This window comes from Cricetulus griseus, chromosome 2, assembly GCF_003668045.3.
Source record: "Cricetulus griseus strain 17A/GY chromosome 2, alternate assembly CriGri-PICRH-1.0, whole genome shotgun sequence".
Lineage (NCBI taxonomy): Eukaryota > Metazoa > Chordata > Mammalia > Rodentia > Cricetidae > Cricetulus > Cricetulus griseus.
Genome location: NC_048595.1, coordinates 50,456,523 through 50,476,652, shown reverse-complemented (window position 1 = coordinate 50,476,652; position 20,130 = coordinate 50,456,523). Strand labels below are relative to the sequence as shown.

Sequence of the window (20,130 nt, the reverse complement as noted above, 5' to 3'; positions counted from 1 at the left end):
TTCCACAACCCTAAATGAAGTATTATCTCCACTGGACAAAAGAGGACACATCGAGGGTGGAGGAGCTGAAGAACAGCAGACTCAAGATTCCACTTCAAGCAGTACTGTTCCAGAACCATGCTTATGCTACCGTTAGATAGTATCTCTAATGAAACCGTTAAACTTAACCCCTTGATACTTAATCACTCAACAAAAAAAACTATTTTGTGCAAGGAATGGGTATTTCTATTAATTGAATTTTAGAAATGGTGCAGTTTGTAAAATTTTATCTGACAACTTAATTTGTAATTCTTTATACTGATTTTTTTCTTTGCAAAAAAAATTATAAACATGAAGGTTGGAAAAATGGCTCAGCAGATAAGAGCACTGACTGCTCTTCCAGAAGACCTGGGTTTGACTCCCAGGACCCGCATGGTGGCTCACAACCGTCTATAACTCCAGCTCTAGGGAATCCAATATCATCTCACCTCTACAGTGGTACACACACATGAACAAAGGCAAAACACCCATACACATAATTTTCTTATTTTTATTTTTAAAAAGGTACAGACATGATGCTAATGCATGGTGATAAATGCCCATAACCCCAGCATTAAGGCAGGAAAATTACCACAAATCTGAGGTCAGCCTGGGCTACAAAACAGGAGTATCTTAAAACAAAGCACAAATCACAAAGAACAATTATCCCAATAAATGACAGATGGGGAAACTGACAGATGGGGAAATTAAATAATTTGTTTAAGGCCAAAACACTAGAGCTAACTTTTAGAACCAGATAACAATGTGAGATCCCAGAATACACACTCTTAGTAATTTTACTATGTCAATTTTGCTAAATGCTTTGTATTAATACTAAGGACAATAATGGTAGTTATTGGACACCCACCCATAACTTAAGTGCTTATTATATTTCCTTTTTAAAATCAGTTGGGGACACTAGAACATTTACTCTTAAGTATACTATTAATCTTAAGTTTTGTTAAATTTATAGTAACAAAATTGTTACTAAGCTCACTAACTTCAGAAAAATGTATAATGGGCTAATCTTCTTTGCCACTGGAGGATTAAGATTTAATTCTAGATCAGATGATCACATGTATACTGCTACTTCACATGGAATAGAGCCTATGACATATAGACAAGAAAACAATGGAAAGGAAAAGAATGTCTTTATTGACACTATGTTGGGAATTTTGTGATAACATACAAGAATGGTTAAGACATATGAGAAGTAAAGACATTAACCAGTAGCTATAGTGACAAATAAGAAATATATAGTTACATGTTGGCGTATACAGAAACACAAGCTACAGCAATGACAACCATAGCACCACAAGGACTGGGAAAGGCTTCACAAAAGGCTTTTGAGGAAGAGTGGTTGTTTCCAGAATAAACAAACTAGAACTAGGGTACATATAGTCAATTTTCCTCAATTTTTTTCCATTCATTTATTTAGCTCATAAATAAAGTCATGCACAATTATGATACACAATACAGTATGTTCACAATGGCATGGCTAAATTAAACCAATTAACATGTTACATCACACATATTCATCATTTTTGTTTTGAGAACACTTAAAGTATACTATCTCACAACTTTTAAAATATAGCATATTGTTATCAACCATATATATCATGCTCTCAGTAGACCTCAAGACTTCACAGAGTTCATGCCTCTTGTCTAACTGCAGTTTTATATCCTTAAACCAATTATTTCCCCATTGTTAAAAGACCTACATTGAAGCCTAATAGCCACAATTCTGCTCTCTGCTCCCATAAGTTCATCATTTCTAGGTTACACATTAAATTGAAATTGTGTGACATTTGTATTCCAGTGTGTCAACTTATTTATTTTTTTGGCAAGCATATAACTTTACTACTTATTAAAGATGAAATCAAATTTGCATGCACTGGTGAGCACTCACTGAAACACCTTGGATTCATCACATATTTGAGTTTCAATTAATATATATATATATATATATATATATATATATGGCAATATGTTATGCATCAATAGCAGCAACAGCTTTTCCAGGTTCTGCAGTCATTTGAACAAAATTGTAGAGACATCCAGCACACTCCATTTAAAAAAAAAAAACAAAAACAAACAACAACAACAACAAAAAAGTAAAAAACAAAACCCCAGAAAACAGCACAGTTCTGTTACTCTTGTGGTACTTGGCACCATTTTTTTTTTAAATTAGCTTCTCAGTCATCATCTGGGAGGAAACCATTCTGAGCAACATCATTAAAAACAGCTCTGATAAAGCATAGTCACTACTATGTATCATAAAGCAGGTCCACATATGAATGAGTACATATCATGCTTGTTTTTTTGTGATTGGGTTACCTCCCTCAGAATGGTTTCTTCGAGTTCCATCCATTTTCCTGCAAATTTCAAGATTCCATTGGCCAAGTAACATATAAAGGCAAACCTGGAATTTTCCTCAATTTTAATGACAAACTTACCCATCAAAAGTCAAGATTTATTTGCATATCTCTTACAGTAAAAGAAATATTAAAATGAACTTAAAAAATAGGTAGGTACCTTAATTCTGAAAGTATAATTCTCAATATGGCAAATTTAACTAAATAACAATTTTTAAAATTACCTCCTGCTAGTTGCTCATTTCCTTGATTTCATTTGCCATTGATCTAACTCAACATGGGGGAGGGTTACATTCGTGCAAGTTAGCACAGCTTAATGGTTAACTACATTCATCTGCCAGCTGTGTGCACATTGCAAACAGTTGTGTATATAAAGTCAAAAGGTTCAGGTCTCCTTATAGGAGAAATTAGTTCCAAACTGCTTGAAATTGGATAATTGGGGAAAAAATGTACACAATTAAAATATTTCTTTTTATTGTTCCTCTAGTAATTTCTTCCAGAATTGAACCAGACAACTCATCATTTGATTCTGTATCTCCGGAGCCAAAATCAAGATTTGCTATGTTAGATGATGTCAAAATTTTAGCTAATGGCCTCCTTCAGCTGGGACATGGACTTAAAGATTTTGTCCATAAGACTAAAGGCCAAATTAATGACATATTTCAGAAACTCGACATATTTGATCAATCTTTTTATGATCTATCAATTCAAACCAACAAAATCAAAGAAGAGGAAAAGGAACTAAGAAGAACTACATCCAAACTACGAGTCAGAAACGAGGAGGTGAAGAATATGTCACTGCAACTCAACTCAAAACTTGATAGCCTACTAGAGGAGAAAACTGCACTTCAACACAAAGTCAGTGCTCTGGAGGAGCAGCTGAGTAATTTAATTCAAAGCAAACCTGGGGCTCAGGAGCACCCGGAAGTGACATCCCTTAAAGTAAGTAGAATCACAGCATTCTGTTTTTGATGTGGGTTTTTTAAAATACATTTTTAAGACATACTATTTTAAATACTCTGCTTCATTACTAAAATATTTAGTATTTTGCAGAAAGAAATTTTCCTAGGAAATAAAATTTTCCATAACTTCAATTCAGGTTTTGCTTGAAAAGAGCTAAAATTTATATTTCATATGATAATTAAATGTCAGTTAAGTAATAAAATTTATAATGTTCAGCTATTATGTTATTACTAGAGGCAAAAATATAAAATAAATTTAAAACCATTCTTCCATGAACAAAAATAGATTAATATAGTATATGGTATATTCTAATTCCTTTGAAGCATTGTTTCTTTTTGTTTGTTTTGTTTTTAGAGACAGGTTTTCTCTGTGGCTTTGGTAGCTGTCCTGGAACTAGCTCTTGTAGACCAGGCTGGTCTCGAACTCACAGAGACACGCCTGCCTCTGCCTCCCAAGTGCTGGGATTAAAGGCATGCACCACCACTACCCAGCTGAAACATTGTTTCTTTTACTTTAAATAAAACTCAAAAATATTTTGATGTGACAATTTTTAAATATAAGAATAAAAGTATATATTATTTGAAAAAAACATAGGACAATGACAGCCAATGTTCACTTTTCTAATCCACTACTAGTTTAAAATTAGATGACTGTTACAAATAAATAAAAACTTAAAAAGACAAAGGAAATTTTAAACAAACTACAATCTGTGTTCAGAGTTTTGTAGAACAGCAAGATAACAGCATCAAAGACCTCCTCCATACTGTGGAAGAACAATATAAACAACTAAGTCAACAGCACAGTCAGATAAAGGAAATAGAAAGTCAGGTAAGTCAGCCTAATGTTATGTTGGATCTGTTTCACTGACTGATGTAAACACAGGCTGTTAGGACAGCACTCCACCACTAATCATCTGCTTGCAAAACTGTCTGTGCAACCTGTCTTGTGGTTTCCTCACATGTCCTACAGAAAACAGCAGAGCCTATCAAATACAACTGCAAGGAAAAGGATCCATAACTGATTCCAGTAAAGTGACCCTATTAAATCTTAAATCAGGTCGTGAATCTGTTCTCCTCACAACACTTCCTATTTTACTCACCATCACTCCCAGAACCTGTGGTGACCTGGCCCTTCATCATCTTACTGACTTCATCTCACTGGCTTCCTTGCTGTTCCTCAAGTGCATGACACACGCTGCCCCCAAGGCCTGTCTGTGTGGTCTCTGTCTAGAATGCTCTTTTGTCAGGTATCTGCACTTCTCATATACTTTCATCAGATACAAAATGTTCAATGAAGCTGCGGCAGGCCACTGAATCAAAACAGAAGGTCTCCCCCAGAACCACTACATTATGATTTTCTCCTCAACATCTTTCTTTACATTTAGCCCAAATATAAAGCTATTTCTTGCTTATCCCTGAATTAAAATGGAAGATCTATAAACCTGGGATTCTTTTTCTATTGCTTTATTTACTAAAATCCTTCATACAAAATACTGTACAACACATAGTAGACACTCAGTATTTGAACTGACCATGGCAATATCATATTCAGCACACAGAAGTTAATAAAGTTGGTGGAGATTATGACCCATACTGTTGGAAAGAGAATATATTCAAGTATTTTAAGCAAAGCATATAGCCTTACTGGTTCTTTTCCTTCTAATCAATGTCTCTCTTGTTTTGTTTGCGTCATTCTCTTAATTTTGTTATTCATTAAATAATATGCTTGATTAAAAGTCTCAAGGACAGAATGTCTCTACATTCTGGAAAGCACTGTTTATTCCTCTTTGCTCCCTTGTAGAGCTGGGGTCAGACCTTTGCGAATGCTCAGCAGGCACTCAGCCACCATTCAGCTGTATCTCCAGCCCAGTTTATTGCTCTTAACATTGAAAACAGTAACATTATAAACTGAAAGACAACGCATGAATAATTGTACTTTTGATATCCTTAGCCAGAATTCCCTAATTATATACCCAATAGCATTTTAAAAGTAGATTTATATTCTTTTATCAGCTCAGAAAGACTGGTATTCAAGAACCCACAGAAAATTCCCCTTCTTCTAAATCAAGAGCACCAAGAACTACTCCCCCTCTTCAGCTGAATGAAACAAAAAATATAGAACAAGATGGTAAGATAATTTGGTGGATTTTCTATATAAAATTCACCATTTTTAGGAACTAATCTAGACTAAAAGAGTAAAAAGACATATATATCAAATGTCATCACCAAATGTCAACTTAATTGGATCCTGTATTTTTTAACATTTAACACTATATATGGCATTAAGATATGAAGCTGATACAAAAACATGGAATGATTATTAATTTCATAGGTAGAAAATGATACTGTGGTATAGAAAAGGAATGTTTATAAAGTTCATGTTTATAAAGACAATTGGAAAACTATACAAGGGGCCAAAGGTAATTATTAAAGGTAATTAAAAGGTAATTAAAAATTACTTTCAAAAGTAACAAACAAAATACATTCATGTGTATAAAGAGAAGAAATACACTTGTAAAAATTGAAAGATTATGGAATTTTCTTCAAACATTCTACTTTCCTATCTGCTTAAAATCTTTCACAGATATAACAAAGGTTCCAGGGAACAAAATCAATTATTTCCAGCCAGACTTCAACAAAATGATATGTTGCCAAAAGTTATTTTTGTTTATGTAATTCACATAAGAAAAATACCTGTTAGCTCTCTTCCTGTACCTTCACTGCTTCTACACATCTGTTGATTCTAATTATGAACCAAACCCTGTACTAAACATCCGCTACTTAATAGTCTTACTGTGCCTAACAAAAATAATAATACTTTTTAAAATTCTCACTTGTGGATTTTCTTCTAAATAAGTTGGAAATGTTATTTTAATGTTATTTGGATAGTTTGCCGTCAAATAAACATGCCTTAACATAAACATTACTGAACATTCATAGCAATTCCATGAAGTAGCATTGAAATTTCAAGCTCCAAAAATATTTCTATTCCTAAATATTACATTATTATGTTTGTTAATTCTAGACTTTCCTGCTGACTGCTCTGCCATTTATAACAGAGGTGAACACACAAGCGGTGTGTATGCCATTAGACCAAGCAACTCTCACGTATTTAATGTGTACTGCGATACCCAATCAGGTAAAGCCTGCCTAAGCAGAGAATGGGCTGGAATAATTCAACATACTCAGCGCCTATTCAAGACTAAGCCTGTTATCAACCCATAGAATGTGATTATTCATGCAAATGTTGGACCAAAATAAATAATAAAGTACATTTTCTTGACTAAAAGTATCAAAGTCACCAATAAAAACCAAACTCAAACCATGATCATTATTCCCGTCAATTATTAATCTACTAAAAATAACAACATTCATTCACACCCCCCAGGTAGTCCATGGACACTAATTCAACACCGAAAAGATGGGTCACAAAACTTCAATGAAACGTGGGAGAACTACAAAAACGGTTTTGGGAGATTTGCCGGTAAAGTGATTTCCTTGCATTACTCATTTATCTGTTAATTTAACAGTATTAACTGGATAGGCCTGAGACCTTAATACTGAGGAAGTGGGGGGTTGGAATGAGGCAGGAGGATTAAAGAAAGTTCAAGGCCAGTCTAAGCCAAGGGGGAAAAAAAAAGAATTATAAATTAAGAAACAATTATAAAGTGGGCAGTGGAACTGTGAAAATAAACAAGAAAACCCCAGCCTTCATAAAACTGATTGATAAATATTATACATATTAGTATTTACAATTATTTTAATTGTACTTATCACTATTACATGTCTCTTCTTAAGTATGCTTGTTAAAATTTAATTCATAATAATCATAATTGTTATTAAGGAAAATAGTAAGTTAAGTTCTGTGGGCTTTACAGAGTGGGAAGGCTAAGAATGAGCTGCAATGATAGCATAATAGTACTCTTCCATTTAAGAATTAAGTAATGCAAACTTAAAATGGAGCTGGAGGTATACTTGGGGCAGAGCACTTGACTAGCATGACACTGGGATGGAAGGAAAAGAATGAAACAGAATGGATAGCAGAACCATCAGAGATACAGTATCTCACTACTTAAATACTCATTTTATTTTATTCAAGCATTACAAATATATACTACACAACTGTTGTTCTCGGTGATATAGTTGATACAGAATATTCTATTTTGATCACAAAACTAAACTATACAAATAAGCAAAAGAATATGAGATAAAGAGATACTTAAAATCCAAACACACATAATGGATATTTGTTAATGTGTAAGTACTCACTTATAAAGTAGAATGCATCTGTTATTATACCAAAATTTTCAAGACTCAGTAGTACTTGACTATTTTTAAAATTCTCTATTTACCTGGACACATGGGGGAGGGCCTAGGCCCGGCCCAGGATGATGTGGTGGACTTTGGGGAGCCCCTGTCGAGAGCCCTACCCTGCCTGGGGAGTGGAGGGTGGATGGGGTTGGGGAGGTGGGGGAGGGAGGGGGAGGGGAGGGAGAAGGGATTGACATGTGAAGCAAGCTTGTTCCTAATTTGAACTAATAAAAAAAATTTTTTTTTAATTCTCTATTTACAGTACGAGTTAAATCTCTAAAGAGAAGGCCTATTCAGTGATATTCTGTAGTTCTAACCTCTTCTGAGACTGAGTTTAACACTAAAACAAAAGACCAACAGTTCAAAATACTCATTTATCTCTAATCAAAAAATAATTGCATTTATAATCCTTAAGTGAAGTTTCCTAACTCAACAGCAATAACAAAATATTTATTTTTTCATTAAATATAGGTTGTATAATGATCTACTCATATTACTGCTGCTTTTAATTCCAAATGAAAATAGTTTTAATTATAGAGAAAAATATTAATAACAAAACATTCAAATCTAATGTTTTCTTAATTTATGAGATTCTTTTTCTATTTAAAAAATTAACTTTATATTTGAGAAAAATATCATCACTATTATCCAAAACTGAGTATATGAACACATTCTTGTGACAGAATATAGGCATATTAATAACCCTCTAATATATATATAAGGAGGTACAAGTGAGGTATGACTCCATCAATGACCAAACCTAAAAATATCTATAGTAATGCCTCATATATAAAACATTTTGTAAAAACATTTTTGAAGCAAGGTTGGGGTTTATCAAGACAAGATTTTAATATAGACTTAACACAGACTTATTAACAAGGGAGAAAAAGTCACACGTAAAAAATGGACAGTTGAACTGGGGTTATAGTTCAGTGGGACAGTATTCCCCAATGTGCATGAAGTCAGATTCAGTGCCCAGACCTCAAAGTAAGAAAAAAATCAGAAACAGAGGGGAAGAGAAAGAGAGGGACAGTACATATACTTAGACACAGACATGTGTTTCACAAAAGTGCTCATTAAATAAAGTTTTAGAAAGGATTTGTTTTGGGTTTTTGAGATAGGGTCTCGTGTTGCCCAGGATGGTCTTAAACAGCTTTGTAGCTGAGGACTGTACAATTCTTTCTGTCCCACCTCCACATTACAAGATACTCCCAAGTATCCACATTACAAGAATACACCACAACACCAATAGTATACATGCTTTACAAGACTTCAAAGTAACCAAGAACTAAAATGACTCATTTACTTCAATGAATTAAAAATAACTGTAAAAACTGGCCAGGGAACATGACTGTACATACCTGTAACCACAGCACTGGAAGGCCTGAGACAGGAAGATCTCAACTTTGAGGCCAGCCTGGGCTAAACAGTGAGAGTCTGGCACATGCATACACAAAGACAAACGAGTCAGTTAGGACCTGATCTGTAGTTAACAATAATACACAGTGGTTTCTTTCCACCCCAACTTTTTTCTTTAGGAGAATTTTGGCTGGGCCTAGAGAAGATCTATGCCATAGTAAAGCAGTCTAACTACATCTTGCGACTTGAGCTACAAGACTGGAAAGACAGCAAGCTCTATGTTGAATATTCCCTTCGCCTTGGAAATCATGAAACCAATTACACGCTACATGTGGCTGAGACTGCTGGCAATGTCCCTGAGGCACTCCCAGAACACAGAGATCTGATGTTTTCTACATGGGATCACAGAGCAAAGGGACAGCTCTACTGTCCAGAAAGTTACTCAGGTATTTTATTAACGCCAATACTTTTTCTTCAAAGTATCCCCCTACACTTTTAACTATTACCTATAATATCAATTCTTAACAATACTAATCTCAAATAAGCATTCTCTCCAAAGATAAAAATCTGTGGTTGTAGTTTTAAGTGCTAACTCTGGTTAAGCTGGCTATTTTACCTGTGATTCTCCTCAGACAATCTACTTTGATAGAGTTACACAAATTAATTAATATTGGATACATCCACCTACAATAGAGTATCATTTATATGATTTAAGGATATAATCATGAAAAACATCTAACAGCTACCAGACAGGAGGCATTATCCAATTAAATCACACATCTCTCTTCTTTAGGAGGCTGGTGGTGGCATGATGTATGTGGAGAAAACAACCTAAACGGTAAATATAACAAACCCAGAGCCAAATCTAAGCCAGACAGGAGAAGAGGAATCTATTGGAGGCCTCAGAATGGAAAATTACACTCTATCAAATCATCCAAAATGATGATTCAGCCTACCAATTTAAAAAGCTTTGAATGAACTGAGACAAATTAAAAGGCCAATAAAGTAAATATTAAAATCCTCCTAGATTACTGTAACATAATAATCTAATATTAAATCTTGAATGTAAAGCTTGAGAAATGAATTTTCAATTAGCTTTAAAGTCACTGTTAAGATTAGACATCAGCACATCAACTTAACACCATTTGTCTTTCCCAATAAACCCTCGAACAGTATCATTTGTTCATGTTCCAGATGTGGAAATCAATTTAAGAAGGTTCAAACCAGCTGGGTGTGTTGGTGCACACCTTTAATCCCAGTACTTAGTAGGCAGAGACAGGCAGATCTCTGAGTCTGAGTCTAGCGTGGTCTATAGTGTGTGTTCCAGTACAGCCAGGGCTAAACAAAGAAACCTTGCCTTAAAAATCAAAAAACAAACAAAAACATGGTTCCAATCTATATCATAACTAAGGGGCAAATTCTAAAACATCCTTATATTAAAAACCTTAAAATGTCAACTTCAAAAAAGTACATTTTTTATGTTAAACTTCAAAAAGTGAATTTTGCAAGTTCTCAATGCCATTTTACTAGTTTCAGAATTAAATTCAGTCAATTGAATTTACATACACATCTGTAATATGAACTTTTAAAGTTATGCTTCATTATGCTACAATATGATGTGGAGTAAACGATTTTTAAGGATATCACATACAGCTGAGTGTAATGGTGGGTTTGCACCAGGCCTACATCTGCCAACGTGGTAAGTCTGGATTATCAAGTCATACTGACTTTTCAGTGTAAAGAATACAGTAACTTAGCATATATTTAGCCTATCTACCCTGTGAACATTTTACATATTTCAACATCTAATACTGTGATAGTAATTTTAAGTGCCATTTGTCAGAATAAAATAAAAATGAATGCCTTTGTAGCATTAAATAGAAGTTTAATAAGAATTTATTATCCTTAGGCAGGATGTAGACCTAACATTTTGTGCATTTTTAAGTAGAATTAAAAGTCATTATAGATTATCAAATATTTTAAAGCCTGATAGGTATGTATGTTTAAAACATCATAGACATGACATTACAATAAGAATATGATTGTCTCTAAAAAGTAATTCAAACTTTAACTCCCCAAGGATCCTTGGATACAAGTATTTATATCATAACACCACCTGTTAGCGCTTGTTTCAAAGTTTTTACTCTATGGTTATAAGATCATATGTTGCTCTTAGAAGTGCCTACATTGGGGGTCAAAACCACCTGAAACTCCAGCTTCGGTGGATCCAGTGCTGCCTTCTCACCTCCAGAGGCACACGGACACAAGTCATACGCACATACACATAAGCATAAATTAAAAATGTATCCTTTTATTTATTTTTATTTCATGTGCATTGATGTTTTGCCTGCATGTATGTCTGTGGAGGGCGTCTGATTCCTTGGAACTGGAATTACAGACAGTTGTGAGCGGCCATGTGGGTGCTGGGAATTGAACCCAGGTCCTCTGGAAAAGCAGTCAGTACTCTTAACCACTGGGCCATCTCTCTAGCTCCAGAAAAACATATCTTAAAAAAAAAAAAAAAAAAAAAAAAAAAAACAAACAAAAAAAAACTGCCAACAACTAATTTTCTGAGTTAAACCAAGTTTTTAAAGATAGGTAGTATGCAAGTTACACTGTTATTTGCCTCATATTTTGCATCATATTTTTTAATCATTTTTAAATTAGTTCAAGTTAGAAACAAATCAATCCCTGCTCTCTCTCCCTCCTCTCCTCCTCCACCTCCCACCCCATCCTCCTTCTGCTCCCCAGGGAGGGTAAGGCCCTCCATGGGGTATTCCCTAAGTCTGTCATATCATCCTGGGCAGGGCTTAGGAGGCCTTGGCACTCAATGGGGCCTCTGGTAGCAGATCAGTATTTATCCCTGGCATATGAAAGGACTTTGGGAGTCCATTCCACATGGAGGGAAGCTCTCTCAGCATCATATTTTAAGTTATGCTACACAAATCTTTAAAATCACATATGGTCTATGTGGATCCTACATTAATATTTTTCTACAGAAAAGCATGAAAAAGTTACAGTTTTCAGAGCTACAGTCCAACCTGCCAAAAACTGACTTTGAGTTTTACAGCTGAATGCTAAAATGGCTCCTTGATAAAAAAAATAAAATAAATAAATAAAACACCTCCAGGGTTAAAAAAAAAAAAAAGATTCATTATGCAAACACGGCAAGTGCTTTTTCTAGCTGCTTTCCTTTTCTGTTTTCTTAAATCTTCCTGTGGTGTTTTTCACTTTGTTCCTTTTAGAAGTAATAAATTGGTCTTTTTTTCCCCCATAGAATGCTCAGATTGAGAGATTATTCTGGTAGAGAAAGGCTTCTTTACATGTCACAGAGCACTGTCCTGTCCTCACTGCTTTGCCTGGAGAAGATTTTAGCACTGACACACAGTTGTCTAACCTAGTGGACTTTTCCAGTCCACTTTCTCTTTGTTCTCTCTAATACGGATTACTAATCACACTCCAATTCCACTATACTCACCACGGCTTATCTCTCCCTTGGATCCATCTTTATAAGTCTAGTTCTTCCTCTTGTCTTCTTATCATCATGGAGCAATACAACCTTTCCTGGGGGGGAGGGGGAAGAAGGGCTGTGTGTAGGAAGGAAAATATGCTTGTGTTCATGTAGGAGTGTACATATGTGTATGTGTGTACACATTAAAGGCCAGATAGATGTCTGTGTCACTGTCCTCTCCAATCACTCTATACCTTACTTGTTGAGACAAAGGTCTGTCACTGAACCTGCCATATCTGGATGTTATGTAGTAGGTGATGGGAACTGAAACTCAGGTGCTCAAGCTTATGTGACAGGCACTTTACTGACTGAGGCATCCCCAGCAACAATGCAGCCTTTATAAAAGTGACACTCAAACATTATGTCTACCTGCATGGACTGTATTTTCCATGGTCAAATCCCCAACTCTATATATTCAACCCATAATCTTTGTTCAGACCCCCTTCTCACATTGCTAACCAGTCATTTCCCCTCTGCTATCTAGAGACTCATCAAGTAGTAGCCCAGCTCCTTAACAGTTCTTTTCAATTCCTCTCCCTCCCTCTCTAAACGTCGTATCCTTGTAACTTTTATCACTACCAGGCTATTAGTCTGGAACCTCGAGATGGTCTGGCTTTTTACTTAAACTTGTAAACACATTCTCTTATATCCTATAACCTTCTTTTGAAATCTTCTGGTAAGCTTTCTCCTCAAGGATTGCCTTTAGCCTGATGTACACCTAACCTTCTAATTTTATTTTCCACTCAATCATACTATAACAAGTTTATAATAACAACATGGTGCCTGTTTTCTTTAAGATTGTCTACTATAGAACTACAATGGCTGGGAATAATTAAAATACATCCCTGTAACAGATTTTAGAGTTACAGGATAATGACATGCCACAGAATAAACTTCTCCTCAGATTTTACTGGAATCTTACTTTGAAACATAGGATCTTACTACATATGGATCAAAGCTCATACTCCATAAATCTATATTTATATAAAAAGTTATTTTCTCCAAAAATCTCCTAAGAAGTGATGCTCCTAGAAGATGCCATATTTATTCTGTGGATTTCACATATGCCCTACTGCTATACACTCACGGGATTGTTTCCCAATTAGAAGCGCACTTGCCTTAAAGAACAAGATTCAAACAAATCCTTCCATCAATCCAATGTCCCTAGCACCTGACCCTGATAAGCCTAGCTGGCCTCAAACATGCTATCCAACTTTCTCAGCCTCCCCTAAGGTCAAAGATTGTGTGTATGCACCACACACCTGGCTCCTCTTTAACAATTTTACACCAACACAACGTTGCTCTTTTGAAATCAAAATTACATACTTTAAAACATTCTATTCGCCAGCTGGTAGTGTTGAATGCCTTTAATCCCAGCACTTGGGAGGCAGAGACAGACGGATCTCTGTGAGTTCAAAGTCAACCTGGTCTACAGAGTGAGTTCCAAGACAGCCAGGACTGTTACACAGAGAAACCCTGTCTCAAAAACTCAAACCAAAACAAACAAACAAAAAATATACAAAACATCCTATTAGTATTTTCCCAATTAATCCCATCTGTCTGCAACCCCCCACCCACTGGATAGGTAGAGGTGATCTTCCTTCGTCCACAGATCTCGTAAATGGTGACTTGATCTTCCTTCAAATTATGCAGCACTGTGTCTGCAGCCCTTAAATGGCAGCATTGAATAGACAGAAAAGTAAACCTATCAGGTTATAATAAAAAGTAGTAATTAAAAGGCTAAGAGCATCAACCATTATCTACCTGATCTTGGTGAATTACTGTAAAATCTCATACCAAGAGTTTACTCTTAGCCAATATGAAAACTAGTATACACATTTCTCATTCCATTGTCACCTGCTACTGTATAATCTATTTACATATTTTCTCATACTACAATAAGCATGTTTTTCATGCTGACATCTTCCTAGTAACATAACTCATGGCAGTTACTTCACTCATCCATTAGAAGAGATGTATGCATTAGCCAATATTTATTAAATTTTCACTTTATACAACTTATTCCAAATTTGTTTTCTTACATATCCTACTTCTGTACCTCATATTTCTTTTTTGTCCCTAACACAACACCTACAAGCAATGCACTTCTGTGTGCACTGTGTGATTATCTAACACTGCAGTTTTGAAAACTGAAAGTCATCAAACAATTGCCCCTTTTAGCAAAGTCCAAAGTGTTCTCCGTGGGTGCAAATCACCTAGGGCAAAATTACTCAATTGGTGTCAACTGTGCAGTTCAAGGCTATGAAAGTAGAGTTAACAAGTACCTACAATACACCTTCATATGGTGAAGTTCCAACTGAGTTTTAGAAAATATAAATGTAACAAAGAATTCCATCTAAACCATAAAAACTGTTTGCTACAGCTCAAATGATCTAAGATAGTAACACACCTATAAATGATTAGGTTTACTGAAACAGCAATAAACAACCTTAAAGATGTAGAATTACTGTTAATCATCTTCAGAGAAGCAACCAAGCTTCTCAGTCTACAATTCCACAAACCGGAATAATCACCTGCCAACTGCCTCATTGGGTGCTCATGGCCAGAGAAAGCACTTAATTAAATGGACTTCTAAACAGTATGTTTAAACACACACACATATTTTTAAAAACTGGATTTTAGATTATCACTGTTCAAACTCCTTTAAGAAAATAATATATACACTTTCAATGGAAACAGTTTAATTTTTAGGGTAAATGAGCAGAACTCTGTCCATGCTGTTCCTGTTTCTGGAAGTTTCTCTCTCCCTTGGGAACCTGGGATAGCACACCACCACCCCAACTTTTTAAAAGCACATGGGTGGCAATATAAAAGTGCTAGGAAGTTGGCCTCTCAACTCAAGAGTTTTTATAGACTTTCTTAATTTTTAGTGTCACTCATATTAAATTATGAATGTAAAAAAATGAACCACAGCAGTATTAGCAGTATATAAGAACTCTGATATGGAGGATATAAATATTTTTATATTCCAACTACTATGGATATCTCAAAATACCACTTAGAAAATAGTCTTTTTGATTATATCAAAGGAGAGAATGGTTTTGTTTTGGTTTGAATTGGTTTTTTGGTTTATCAAGACAGGGTTTCTCTGTGTAACAGCTCTGGCTGTCCTGGAACTCAATTTGTAGACCAGGCTGGCCTCAGACTCATAGAGATCCCCCTACCTCTGCCTCCTGAATGCTGGGATTAAAGAAGTGTGCCATAGAATGTTTAAGTTTAACTCATTAATAAAAAAATATACCTAATTTAATTCACCATAATTGACTTCTTTTGTTAACCCGTATATTTTATGAGCTAAAATATTATTACAAAAATGTAAGATCATAGGATTCACATATATACAACAAACAAGAACTTCTCTGCAAAGGGAGATCTACCATAACACCAGGACAGACTATAAGAAGCAAGTGCATGTCGTCCCCATGTGCTCACACTGACCAGTGTCTGACTAGTCAAGCAGTTCTTTGAAATAAAACATTAGGGGAAGTTGAACTGGTTCATTATAAGCTTATTAAACAACTCGACAAAACTAATAACATACAATTCAAAGTAGGTTTTAAAACTTACATTTGTTATTGCAGCTACTAGAGTTCTTACCTGACACAGAAGAACACCCCAGATCTACAAATGACATGATGCATTGACTGACAAAATGAGGAAGCCAATAGTAATTAATTACACTAATCATTTTTCGAGCTTGCCCGTGTGTGTGTGTGTGTGTGTGTGTGTGTGTGTGTGTGTGTGTGTGTGTGTGTGTGCAGGGTTTCTTATAACAGAACAATCACGTAACCGACTGAGAAGGGCAGCATCACAACAAACTGCATGCTTTTATTTTGCTCTTCACACTAATAATTACCAATCTCTCTTACAGTCTTAGTTACACCACGTTTGCTAGCCACACTTTAAAAAAGAACTAGATAAAAACAAAGATACAAAAGTTCAACAGGCAATCACAAGTAAGGCTATTACTGGGAAAGAGGACAGCTCTTACAGTCTGCCAAGAATATCATGTGCTATGTGGACATGTCTCAAAAAAGTAGATGTCAATAAAGCACAAGGATTTGCTCAATTAGATGTACCTTGATCTAGTACAAGTCAAAGGCTACAGTAGTCATCAAGAAATGATTTGGAACACAAGTAACACTGCAAGGGAGTTACTAGCCTCTAAGAAATTCTAAACATTTAATAAAATCCCAGTAAGAAAGGGCTCATTGTTTGTTTATCCTAATGTAACAATTACACAGGATCTTTTGTATGGTAATATGATAGCATAAGCAGTCATTTGATGCAGACCACAGCTGGTTTATTAGTTCTTTGTCTTCCAACTCTTGATTGCTAAGATATCTATATGTCTACATATCATTTACCAATGTAAAGGATTTAAAACACTGGGCCTCTTCTCAGTTAACTGTACTGAAAACTAGCTGACCAGCTACAAAGAAAAAGTCTGTCATCCAGAAGTGACAGTCTACGCTTCTCAGATCTGGGAAGCAGAGATAGAATCCTGAGTTCCAAATGACATACCAACAACCTTTCTCAAAAAATACACATATGGTTATCAGTCGCGTGGATACTGAAGGGTCCAGAAAAGGAACAAAACTAGCCAATGCTAACTTTCATAACCTCCCTTTACATTTTGTATTTTATTATGGGGGAGGGGAGGCATATGCATGGCCCATATGTAGAAATCAGAAGATAGCTAAGAAAAACTGGCTCCTTCCTTCCACAATAGTTCTTAGGGGATCAAACTTCAGTCATCAGGCTTTTATAGCAAGTCCTTTACCCAATGCAATGCATCTACCACCAGCTCCATCCCCTCCTTTTACCTATTTACACCTCCAAAGTCCAGTGTCTTCATGCTTTTCAAACCACTTTCATTAAGGCTGTGTAATACATGAATTCCTAGGGCATATGGGATTCCATTTTCCCATACCGAGAGAAAGAAAATCAATTGATCTCAGATTTAAATAAATAATCCTAACATAGAAACCAATCTATACTTTTTTGGATGACCAATTAGTCTTTATCGATACTAATCATTCCAAGTAATGCAAAGTTAAAAAATAAAAACCAAAAGCAAATCCAAATAAGCAAATTACCTCAAGAAATTACTACTACATATGTACATAATTTGCATGAATTCGAAAGCAAAATCACACACTTTATAATGTGTAAGATGTACTTCATTCTTTGATATATATTTATTTATCATCCCCTTCAGGAGGGTATGAACATTAAAACTGGACACACACTTAAAATCCTCATTTGGCAAGGTTTTCCTCACTTGGAAAGTCCTGCACTCAACCCCATTTAACTTCTATAACATGATTTTCTCAAGTGCTCATAGCTTCTATTAATTAATATAGATACTATTCTCTAATGTCATTTATATCATCTTACCATGCCCCCGGTAAGACATTAAAAATTATAGAAAATGATTATTTAGATTTTGAGGAAAAACTATTAAGATAAAGTTATCCTGGCCTGCTTTAATTAAAGTTATCCTGGCCTGCTTTAATAAATGTATCAAACAAATAATCCAGAAATGAGAATATTTAATTTTATTCATGACACATGCAATTATATGTGTTGTGTATCTTTTGTCCTTTAGTACGAAGACTATGGGAAAATCAAGCAATATCTAGATTTCAGACCAAATAAACCTCTTAGTCACAGCTTAATGTTTTTCTCATATACAGAAATAACACCTCTGAAATTACAAAAATTTATAATATGTCTATGAAACTGTATAGACTAATTTAGATGAAAATGACTAGGATAGAAGGCATTAAATATTAATCATCTACCACTAAGTAGTACCAATGTGAAAATTTAAAACGTAAGGAATAAATAATTGGAAAACTCCTTTAGAATAGTGGTTCTCAACCTTCCTATGCTGTAACCCTTTAATACAGTTCCTTGTGTTGTGGTGACCCCCAACCATAAAATTATTTTTTAGTTGCTACTTCATAATTGTAATTTTGCTACTGTTATGAGTTATAATGTAAATATCTAGTGCTCAGGATATATGATATATGGCCCCTGTGGGGGTCATGACCCACAAGTTGGAAACGACTGCTTGAGAAACCAAGACAGAAGTTTGTAAACATAGTATCAGACTACTCAAAAACCACCACTCAGAGGCAAGAGAGCAGCTACATTTTCAAGCCACTGGCAAAAATAATTTACATCTTAGAATCCTATACCTAGAAAGACAGTCAATCTGGGAATAAGGATTCAAAAAAGTAATGTCACCAAGTGAGGAAACATGTCCTTGTAGTCACTGAGAGAACAAGCTGGGGTGGGAGGCCTCCTGAGCCTGGGAGCTATGAGAGGCCATCCTGGACAGCCTGGTAAGACCTCATTGCAAAGATAAATGAAATGAATACAATAACAAGACTATCAGGTACATTTTAAAAAGTACCTTCATGCATCATAATTAGGAAGATATTGAAAGTTTTTAGTAAAATAAATACATCCAGAAAGAAAAACATAGGAAATGTGACTCCCTTAGTGGGTTTTAAAAAAATCACAAGGAGAATGCTAAATAATGGATAATAGATACTAGTACATAATGTCTAGGATAATGGTAAATAACAGATAATGAGTAACAATGAAGGATCTCTAGGATAATTGTAAATAATGGATAATGAGTAACAGTAAAGGATCTCTAGAATGATGGCAAATTGGCTTCCAGACAGAAACTACCTATGACTGGCCTGGCAAGCTTAGAAAAAGCCCACTGTTCTAAAGCTTCAAGACAGAAGAGGATCAAGCAACCTGATGTTCTTCACTGCACGCCAGACATGTCAGCAAGCTTTAATGATGAAACACAGAAGGCTGGAGGACAATAACTTAATTATTCTAGGAGAAAGAATGAGCTGCAGAAAACAAAGGAATAAAATCCGGTCATCTACACTGCTCAGTTGTGAAAAGTTATACAATAATCAACAACATCCACAAACTAAAATTCATAGTCATCTACACAGCTCAGTCATGAAAAGCTACGTATTAATCATGAACACACATACAACTAACACTGACTGACACAAAAAGCAGGAAGAGGCCTTTACCTGGAAGATGAACTGGGACATCAAGACAGGAGTAGGCTGGCAATATAACTTAAATCTGTTTTCAGTTTTAAGTCTTATTCTACTCTGTGAACTTCAAGCATACTCATATAACTCTTTCAAAAATATTAAAATGTAATTAAATAACAACAATAAGCAGAAACATGAATGAAAAGATAACACCAAGTTCCTAACTACTATTTTCTCTGACTCTGAAATACTTCAAGCAAAGGTAAGAGGAAGAAACACAAACTGCAGGTCTTCTTGCAGAATACGCTCTCCTGGGCAGGCAGCAGAATGGAAGACTTCTGAATTAAGTAATCTACAGCTTGGGTTATGCAATCTCTTCTTATTCCTGTCCTTTCCAGCAGTCTCATGTATAACTTGTAGAATAATTCATATTACTTCCATCCTTTAAATGCTATACATAGTATATATGGACATATATGAATGTTTCATCCTTCATTGTGTGTTTGTAAGATTTAAGCTCCAGGAATTCACTA

The 20,130-nt window shown here is 35.2% G+C and overlaps 2 protein-coding genes across 6 annotated transcripts in view; one reads left to right on the top strand and one right to left on the bottom strand.

Annotated features, from left to right (window-relative positions):
* Dock7 (dedicator of cytokinesis 7) overlaps positions 1-20,130 on the bottom strand; it is a 174,308-nt gene that overhangs the window by 90,142 nt on the left and 64,036 nt on the right. The window lies entirely within an intron of this gene.
* Angptl3 (angiopoietin like 3) lies at positions 2,841-10,003 on the top strand. Its single transcript, XM_027400477.2, has 7 exons — positions 2,841-3,335; positions 4,074-4,184; positions 5,369-5,483; positions 6,381-6,494; positions 6,744-6,839; positions 9,205-9,471; positions 9,819-10,003. Exons 1-7 carry the CDS (start codon positions 2,841-2,843, stop codon positions 10,001-10,003), a joined length of 1,383 nt encoding a protein of 460 aa, XP_027256278.1.